This window comes from Chaetodon auriga, chromosome 13, assembly GCF_051107435.1.
Source record: "Chaetodon auriga isolate fChaAug3 chromosome 13, fChaAug3.hap1, whole genome shotgun sequence".
NCBI lineage: Eukaryota > Metazoa > Chordata > Actinopteri > Chaetodontiformes > Chaetodontidae > Chaetodon > Chaetodon auriga.
Window position 1 is genome coordinate 15,701,245 of NC_135086.1, and position 10,753 is coordinate 15,711,997.

General features: G+C 41.6%; 1 protein-coding gene across 1 annotated transcript; it reads right to left on the bottom strand.

The window, feature by feature from the left end:
* Positions 1-3,709: 3,709 nt before the first annotated feature.
* On the bottom strand, positions 3,710-9,700 carry nr1i2 (nuclear receptor subfamily 1, group I, member 2). The gene is made up of 8 exons (XM_076747112.1): positions 9,495-9,700; positions 7,990-8,120; positions 7,463-7,638; positions 7,128-7,384; positions 6,879-7,024; positions 4,725-4,841; positions 4,440-4,545; positions 3,710-3,860 (listed from the first exon to the last, which is right to left on the bottom strand). The coding sequence occupies exons 1-8, from the start codon at positions 9,686-9,688 to the stop codon at positions 3,710-3,712; spliced, it is 1,278 nt and encodes a 425-aa protein (XP_076603227.1). The 5' UTR covers positions 9,689-9,700.
* Positions 9,701-10,753: the final 1,053 nt, after the last annotated feature.

Here is a 10,753-nt window from a genome sequence, read left to right on the forward strand (position 1 = left end):
TGATGATGATGATGATCAGCTTTATCCAGCCATATGTTCAATCTTACCTGTACAGTACAGTAGATGACAGCTGTATTATTGTAACAAGAACTAGTCATGTATAGTGTAACTATAGTTTGGAGTGCCTTTGCTTTCATACACCTTCGCCTTGTTCTCCCCCCGCCCCCCAGCCCTCCTCACCCAGCCCCCGCCATCAGCCCCCCCCCCCCCCGATATTGTGACTCTCCCTTTGGTGCTGTTGAATGTCCTGCTATCCTGCAACACACACACTCTCTCTCTCTCACACACACACACACACACACACACACACACACACACGTTCGCACTCTTCCACTTGATTTTCAGCCCCCTCCACTCGCACCTCTTTCCCTGTTTCATTGCACACTTAATGTAATATAGAGACCTTGTTCATTGTAAGGATATTTTCCTTAACTGAAGATACAGTAGACAAGTGTTTATTTTAGATGTTTTATCTTGGACACACGCACGCACAAACACGGAAACCACAGTCCTGGCATGGACTCCGGGGCATGAAGGTGGGTGTTGGTGGTGGCGGCGGGATGTTGTGGACGGCAGCAGGGGTTAAATAGGCCTCATATACTGTATATATACAATACAGTACAGTTTCTGTATTACTCACAGTGTTGGTTCTGTTACCAAAGCCAAACTAAGATGTAGTTGTGATGAGCCATCCTCAGAGGCAGTCAGTGTATTCTGTCTCTCTTCTTCTCTCTCTGGATATTTTGTTGTTTCGCTGTCCTCTTGCTTGTTCTCCTCCCTGTCTGCATATTCGGGGGGAATTCAGTAGCACCTAAGGGGTCGAGTCATGTAGCCTCTCTCCTGTCTCCTGCTTGCTGTAATTTAGCATTCATGAACGTGTTGCTACCACCAGACAGTTTGACCACCTCACCCTACCCCTAACTCCAGTTCAATAAAAACACCACAAAGGTTACCAAAAAAGAAGGCAAGCGAGTATGTATGCTAGTATGATAGATTATACTAGTGTATGTACTAGTTTGGTATGCTAACTGGGTTTAACTGGGGTTAAAGAAAAGAAAAATCATAGAAAATACTACAAAAACATCCTGTATAACAGTACTACTACTTGAATGCCTCTGTTTGTGACTGAAAATTTTATTTCATTTGTTTTTGTTTGTTTGTTTTGTTCTGTGAAGGTATGCTAAATGTGCACCTCTGTAAATATTCCCTCTGCGTGCTCTGAGGAATAGTTCCCTGGTACTGTAATTTGCATTAAATAAAGAGTAGGATAGCCTGGAAATGATCAAGCACCGTGTCCGTTCCGTCTTCTTTCAGTCAGCGTGCTGCTGTCTCCTCGCGTCGTCTCTTCATGAAAACTTTGGAATCTTTGGAAAGCAAAGTGAACGCCGTCGTATTTTGGAAAAGCGTGATGAGTAAAGAAAACTCTCGGTACTTGTGCGACATGAAAAAGATGGTGGCTCCAGCATGAATACAATCAAATGTTTTGAGTGTGATTCTTTCATATGCTCACATTAAATATTTATATTTATATATAACAAGAGTTTACAGTCATGGCAGTGACTGTGAGGCTGATGTTTTGAGTTAAATGCTTATGTTAGCATGCTAACATGCTGATGATTAGCAGGTATAATGTTTACCTTGTTCACCAGCTTAGTTTAGCATGCTAACATTTGCTAATTAGCACATAACACAAAGTGCATGTGAGGCTGAGGGGAATGCCATTACTTCAGGCATGACCAAAGTTATGACAAAACATCCCATGAGACAAATCATCCAACAATTGTTGAGACATTTTGATCACAACCACAAATGTCATCCTCGTGGTGGCGCTAGAGGAGGGCAGTAGGATTCATTGTCTGAGGATCATGAATGTTGGTAATTCATTCAATGGATGATGAGATAAGTCTGTCTGGAGCAAAGTGGCGTGCTGACAGACTGACACTGCTATCAAGAAACTTTTATGCTAAACAGGAAATGATACAGTGCGTGTGTGTGTGTGTGTGTGTGTGTGTGTGTGTGTGAGACTGTCAGTCAGTCAAACTGTCACTTTGGAAAGTCACTGCCTGTTAAACTCCACAAATACACATCAAAATGTCTTTCTTAAGTTTAATACTTTTTCTTCTTTGGAGCTGTTTCACTGCCATGCAGAACTGCACCGTGGGAGAATATCATCCATCAACAGCACACTCAAAAACTGATTGTATTTCTTATGAATATTGCTTGCTTAGGTTTATTCTTAGCTTCTTTAAACAAGGCTTCTCAGTCCTACTTTTTGACTAATATGTCAAATATTAGGACCATTGATCAGATCAGTCTCTGGCCTCGTCCCAGTGTCCCCTCCCAAGGCCTTAAGCAGTGAACCCTGACGTCACCTGACAAGAGCTTGAGTAGGATGGCAATTTGCAACATATCTAGTAATCTTGTGGGTTTCGGACTTTTTATTTCACGTTTTTTTCCTTTCTTCGTCGCCACGTCTTCTAGACTCCTGCCTCACAGAGTGGACGACTGTCAAATAACAGCATCATGCACTTTCATGTGTTGTTAATTAACAGAGGGGTAATATACAAACACTCAGGTGAACAATAGCGCATACAAATTAAATTCAAATGACACAAGAACATAGAATGTAAAATGAAAATGCTGAAAGACAATTACATACAAGTAAAAAAAGTACATATATACAAACATAAACATAGTCAGAGGTGTGCATGTTGTAGACCTTTGATGAACCTATTACTTTTTTGTTGTTCCATAAACTGAGTGAGGAGGAGAAAAAGGTAGATCTTAGGTTGAGATTTACAACATTTCTGTGAATAAAAAAAAACATTGCAAATAGAATAATGACATTAATTCAAGGGCGGCATCATCTGGATGTAAAAAATATGTTTAAACAAAGTCCGCAGAAATGCAGACTTACAGAAAGTGTGCATAAAGAGTTAAAAATGTCTGTCAGAGAGCCCTCATTCACTTGACGATTGGACACTGGCACAACCCTTGAGCCCTCATGGAGCCTGTGAGTCATCGAGTGTGGACACTGGGATCGGCCCACCTATTTACACCCTTGTAAACCTTTGCCTTAGTACGGTCACAGTGGGGCCGTGTTTGTTCTGTAAAACTGATAATGACTCTAGACGCACCATCACACACTCAGTCGGAGGAGTGCCCACAGTCAATCAGTGTAGAGCATTTTAAATTCACATGATGCAAAGATCATCTTTGCAATTACAGATCTTTGCAGTCTCTGAGAAAATACATACTTCATGGTCTCTGACAATACTGTGCGCAACATTAAAAAAAATACCATCTCAACTTCATCATCATTCATAGGCACATAACATGTACAAACTGTAAGCAAGAGTGACAAATCCACCATAATCCACTGGTCCTGTAACCAGTCAACAAAACAAACCACATGCTGCCTTACTCATGGCTTTGACTTGCAGGTAGTGTGCAGAGAACAGATGACAGTTTACATTTCAACCAGGCTTGACTGACTCTGATGTTAACAATCATCTTCATCTGTTCCAGATTTTGTGCACTCTATGCATAAGACTGCTGCGTGACAGAAATGCATTCTTCAGTACTCTGACACATTTGTTCAAGAGCGAAAACAGAAAATTAAATCGATGATCACGTTCAGCTGGTTTTCAGTTTGGGGTCCTGACAGAGGCGGACCCCGGGAGTCTGAGCTGTCCATGTACAGTGGATGTCAGTCATCAAAGGGGTTACTGACGATCTCCATTATGAGAGGAGAGATGACGTTAGGCTGGATGTCCTGGATCTGCAGAACCTGCTTGCTGTACTCCTCAGTCATTGTTCTCATCTCGGTGAGACAGGCCATCACTTTGGGGTACAGTAATCTGGAGGCACAGAGGAAACAAAGGAGGTTCAATCTCTGAAAGGTTTCAGTCTGTATGGACTGAGAGTGACTCTTGATGGTTTATCTGACATTGCTATGTCGGTGTTGTTAAACATCTTAATTTATGTCGCTGCAGGACCATCACTGCAACTGAGCAAAAAGTGACAAAGTCCATGGCAGAAGCAGGTCATGGTGGATGAACGGGTCAAGCTCAGGACTTTCACCTGGAGACTGGGGTTCATGTCCTGCGTGGAATTTATTGTTGACTTATTATTTTCAGTTCCTTTAGTTTCTTTTTTTCAATTTTCAGTTTTCTGTCAGTGTGGTTACTTTGTTAGGTTTAGGAAAAGACTGTGGTTTGGCTTAAAGTAGATCCTTTCATCATGTTAACCATGTGTTAGAAAGGAAAACTTCTCCCATGTGCACATTTTTCTGGTCTTTTTCCCAAGTGGCAAAGCTAATAAATCACGACAATGTGATTGGTCAGTTGCAGTGATGATCCTGGAGTAACATGATTATGATATGGGAAGAACACCAACATCGCGACATCATATCGTGCAGCACATGACATTTCGCTCACTGTTTTTCTGGTCCTGTTCTCTTGCAGTCAATCCAGGTTTTTAGTGTCAGCGCCAAGTTTTCACGAAGCTCGTCAATCACTGCATGCTGCTGCACACCCGGACGATCTGACAGATCAAATAAAACAAAAATCTACTAATCCAACGCAACCCGGGAACTTCTGAAAACATATTTTAATAGTTGGCTGGACACAAATGCACACTGTTTGTTGGGTTTAAATATTTACAGGGTTGATCAATGATTTATTAGCATGAACTGGGTTGAACTGATGAAGACCTGCTGCTACCTGGAGAAAACAGGGACAGGGCTTGCATGAGAACATACTCTTCCTCCTGCAGGCCCAGTTTGCGCAGTGCGTGGTGAAATTTGAGCAGAGGCTCCAGGAGGAGCGGCTGGAAGCCCGCTACGAAACACAGGTGAACAGAAGATGACATGACATACTAGAGACGAGGAAAACAATGATTGATGTAGCAGAACCACAGATATCCTCCTTTTTATTCCACACATTCTTCTTCCTTGTCAAAACATGGTGCTTACATTACCCACAATGCAACTCAAACAGTTGGTCAGAGATTTAGATGTGTTATGTAAGCATTAGACAATGTAGCCTGAAACTGACAGCCTCAAGCAGAGAAAGGAGCAGGCTACCACGGTCTGGTAAGGTCCCCTCTCTCTATCTCAAATGACGTCACTTGAGGCAATTTATCAGACTCCACTCAGCCGCCTCCAGAGCCACAGAAGAATTTGTACAACTTTCTATCATATATGTATACAGTAGTGCTTCCCATGACCTGAAAACATACTTTGATGTGTAAAAATCCTTCGGGGGCAGGGGGACACTCTGCAAGACTTTTATTGTGAAATCGTGGAAATGTTTGTTTGAGTTTCATCGACACAAAAAACACCAAAGTGGAATCAATATGAATTAGTTGGTGAGTGGAAAAAGCCATTCTGGGATGACTTTGTTGTCATTGAGTTCATCGCTAATGTATGTCTAGTTTAACATTCCTTGCTATGTGAAGTGTCCTAATATGGATTTATAACAGACATCAACCGGCCAATCAGAATAATAGTCTGCGTGGCTTGAATGAGGTCATAGGTAGTTAGAGGCAGTGAGTACAAAGCTCAAAGGTGGAACGCCAGCTGCATTTCGCTTGATCTTTACAAAAGCAGAAGACGACACCAGTTTGACATTCTGGTGAGTGTTCCTGCAGGAGCCACGTTACACCTCTGAGAACATGAGATAAGAAGTACAAGCACATTTGATAACATGTCTGATTACCTGCAAATAAAAACAATTACCTATAAACATGTCCAGAGTGTGATATTTACATTCATGTTAGTACTTTGCAACTTTGTACAAACCTTAAAGGTGCAAGGCGACTGGAAACCAACACAAGTGAGATGACAAACTAATGACTCCACATTTAGTCCTTCATCAGGGCAAAAAACTATAAAACTATATACATCTATAAATCCAGGTACCTGATATGCTGTACATGTAACTGACTGCCTTTGTTTTGATTACATTCAAACGATGTTAACCACAATCCAGATTCCTCACATACAGTACATACCTCTCTGCCGCTGACTCTTTAGCATATCTGTCACTTAGAGTATATTGTCTCCCGTGCTTTTGTATTTCCAATCCATGCTAGTTAAACTAAAATCATCACTGAACACATTTTGTAAGAACTAAGACCAGTACTGAAAAATCCTGCTGCTATAATCAATATTTATATATCAACAATGGCTCAGATCAGTCCTATTACTAAATTATCACCTGAGTCTGCAGTTTGCCTTTGATTTACTGAGCATTTTAGCATCTTTAGCATCTATCAATTGTCCAACTGTTATGGTTCAGTCTCATAGCTCTCATTAATGTTGTTCCAAGCAGCAAACAGCTATTTTTAGCAAAGGACCTGTGATAAACTCACTGTACAACATCAAGAGAGACAGACAGTCACTGTTAGCAACTAGCTAATGGGGCATTTGGCAGCTAAAGAGCCATATATTTGCCTCAGGAGTTGGTAGAGACCAAAAATAGAGCTAAAAGGAGGGTGAATATTTAACTTACACTTATTAAGTGGCCAAAACACAACTTTAAGTGAATGTTGCTCAGTGTGTGCTGTGTGTGTTAATGGGCAACTGTTTGCTAGTACGTTCGCCATATGACCCAACAATTAACCTGTACAGGTCTCTTTATGACTTGTCTGTCATTCATGCCAACACAATATATGCGATCTTCCACCAAAGCTTAGCAGATATTTAAAGACTGTTAGGTAGTGCAAATCTGTATAGGTCCAAATTTTAAAAAGTTATTTGTGATGTGTTAATACTCATCTCTACATTTTCACGCTGCATGGTAAAAACAGATCAAGCCTACCCGTGTCAATATATAAAAGCATGCTTTGACCTTTGTTTGCATAGGTAGCCTCACCTCGTACACCGTCATCTATGCAGTATATCATATGGCCACATTCCCAGATGCCTCTTCTTGCATTAAACACCATGTTTAAGCGGATCTGCATGACTTCAAACGTGGCTCCCTTCAGCAGAGCAATTTGATCTGTCATGATTAAAGACCTGTAAGAGACCGGTGTGACACACACTTAACAGTGAATAAGTTCTTCCAGTATAAAGACTACCCACTGAGACAAATTGAATATGCATTTAGGCACACATTTACCGGAAGCCCTGAAGACTTTTTGAGAAACTAATGATGTCCTGGATCATGTAAGTTGCGAGGTCGGTCATGTGTGGAAGAGCAGTGTAAACACCGCTTTCTCTGATCTGTTCGCCCTCTTGGTTGTCCTGTTTTTCAAAGGAGGTGCAGAGACTGCAGGAGGAGGACAAGTAGGAGGAAGAGGAGAGGGAGCGGGTGCACAAGGGCTCACTTGCAGACTGATTGTGCTCACTCGCAGGAACAATGTTTCTGTCAATAGGCTGAAGAAAACACCAGTCAGAATGAGTTAAAACAATGAAAAAATGATGGTGACAATGTGCTTGCAGTCATTCACACACCCTAAAGCCACTGAAGCGGTAAAATGCTGAGTCAAATGTGCTGCGGTGGCCACAGAGAAGCTCCCGTATGGTCTCCTCTTGTTGGGATGAAAGCTGTACTGGTACTTCGTATATCTTCTTCTTCTTCTTCTTGATGCGGGTCCTCCTCTCCTGTACCTCCTTCTCAGACATGACCACTACGAAGGCACAAAAATACCTGTGTGTCACCATGGAAATATTGCTTTGACACCACTGACAGTTTAGAAATCAAGTTTTACTTTCATGTTTTTAAATCACTCCTGCAACTTATAAGGGTGGATTGTGTTGAAATAGAATAGACTCAAAGCAAATATAACATAAATATGAATTTCATATCAATATGCATATTTGATAATATATAACCAGAACTCCAGCAATTGCGTGATGGTTCTTCACATCATATAACTCTTATTGTCACTTTTATGTAAAAAATATTCATTATAAAATCACATATAAAGGGCTTTGTTTGAATAATGAGGAACCATTTGTTGTGTCTGGATGCTACTTACTTTCTTTGCGCATGCCTATGGCCTGGCATTTACGGAAGCGACAGGCTTGACACGACCGTCGGTTGTTTTTGGTTATACTGCACTTATTCAGGAACAGACAGCGGAGCGGCGTGGACCTCTTTATGGCACGTCTGAAGTGATTTAAGAATCCACTTAATAACAACAAACAAACATCAATCTGAAGTAACAAATCACATGTATGAAAACACATTACATTACAGTATAAGTCAGAGTGAAATCTGAATATTTTGACCGATGCGTTTTTAACAGCTAAGGAGACAGGTGTTTTTCTGGTGAAGACCAAAACAAGCTCAAGGCAAACTGAATATTGACAGAAACATCACTCCAGTGTGATGATAATGTTGATGTGTATCTGCTGGACATTCAATTTGGCAACTGTTGGCTAACAAATTAGCTATACTGTAATAGCTGTCATCTGGTCATATAGTGGTGGCTGTGTATCGCTCAGCTTGTTTTTGGTTCTGCCCCCCAGTGGCTAAAAATGGATTCAAATGGAAAAAAAAAGTAAAGATTCACTAATTTGAACATCTTCAGAGATCAGAGAAGGACAGCAGTCCATTCATGAAGGTTTGGGAAGTGGGTGTGATCAGACAGGAAGAGACGGCGGACAGAGTACATGCAGCCTGTGAGGACATCACAGCAGAGACACAGAGGACAGCTGTGAGATGTGAGATACAGCAGGACAGGATTTCTACAAGAGTCTTTATTTTAATTCTAGATTCATCTGCTGATTAGTCCTTTAATTAATCATTCAAAAGCAAAAGATAACCAGCTGTCTGCCATAGATGACAAAGGAAGGCACCATATTCTCACATTTGAGAAGCTGGAAGCATTAAATATTTGGCATTCCTGCTTTAAAAATCAATCATCAATCAGCTATCAATAGCTGTTGATTCATTTTCTGTTGAGTGACGATTTGACAAATGGTTTCAACTCTGGATTTGTCTTTAATGTACAATGCCATTGCATTGGTTGTAATTGTTCCTCTAAGTCCTTCATCCCCTCTGCTTTCTGTCGTTTCCAGACAGGTCTTTTATTCAGCTTTTGTACGGCTTCAGTACTTTGTGCATTGTCCACATGCAGCCTCTGAGCCAACGACATTGAATTGAATTCAACTGAATGGATTAATTCACTTACTCTTCAACATGAATGAGTGAAAGAAGGCCTTACAGGACAGATCAATTCAGCTTCATGTGACGATTGTACTTGTTTTCTAGGCAGCAGTGTTTCAGAAAATGTTTTTCAGCCACTGAGAAAACTGTAAATCTGCCTTTGATGATGAGCGCAGATGAGTTTCTTGGTTTCGAGCCCACGCAGCTACATTTACGAAAGGTGAGAAGCATTTTGTCACCTCTCTTATATCACAGATGCTCACGTTGGTTGTCGGAGATAATGTCACAACCAGGAAGTAGAAAAACAGACTGGAGCATCAGTGATTGGACGAGCGACATGTGCGAAAGAGGACAAGACTGAAACAGCCTCACCTGAAGAAGCCCTTACAGCCTTCACATGTCAAAGCATTGAAGTGGTAACCCTTGGCCTGATCTCCACACACACCGCAGGCCTTGGGCTCCTCGTCTTCTGTCACCTTTCCTTCCTCATCCTCATCCTCATCTTCCTCAGTTCGCTGTGTGAGCGCTTCAAGGATGGTCTGCGCTCCAGCTGTCCTGTCACTCATTCTCAAGCTTTTATCCACACATACATAACATATACATTTGGAAAGCACAGTCTTGATGTGTATTGTACTGTATTAACGCTGTGTGGCGTTGTGTGCATTTAAACTACAAGTAACATATGTTGCACAGTCGTGTGGCAAAGACTGGAGAAACATGTCGACTGACAATAAATTGCTTGTAAAACCAGTTTCTGTGTGAGCGCCTCTACCGCCTTTGACTCGACAGGTAGCAGTAACTTTGTGACACAGCTCGTTGACATAAAGTTAAAAACATGTACTCTCTGCCAATATCAAGATAATCTGAAAAGTCCTGCTTTACCAACCTCTTCTTCACCTGGTTAAAGGTCGAGTTTGAATCAAACCGCGATCGATATCATTCAGCTCACTGACGGTGACTCCAGATGTCTGAACAGCTGTCTGCAGTCGGCGAGGATCGGCCTCGCGGCGGTCACCTTGGTGGATTTTGGATTCACTGAACGCTCAACAGGTGAGAAGGAGTGCTGCGCGAGCTCCTCAGCAGGTCGTGTTGTTTCATGTTTGACTCCGGGCCCGTTGCCACAGGTGGATCTGGCTGTCAGCCTTTGTGTGCCAGCTGATCTGCTGCAGCAGGAAGTTCACTGCGGTCGAGTTTGTAAAATCCTGCCAGTGCCAGCCGTCCTTCAGATTTTGTTGCGCGTCTATTCGTACCTAAGGTACCGGAGCTGGGAGTGGCCAAAACTCTACTGCAAATAGCCTTCACATTGTAATCCACAGAAAATGTAAACATCGTCCCTCAGATTTGCTGAAATTTCCAATGACCTCCTTTTCAGAATGACGCTGATTATGACTGTAAAATCTGAAGTAATTATATGGTAAGGTTTTGAATAGAATTACAGAGTTCAGAGTTAAATCTGAACTCCAAGACTTTTCCTTATAATGCTGAGAATGACCCTGACTATGACCATGTGAAATCTGAAGTCATTCTACTGCACAGCAGTAGATTAAAGGGGAACTCATTTCCAAAGTCAAAAAATACTTGAAACACACTGAAAATCTCCTCATATTTAAGCTCTCATGAAAACACTGAGA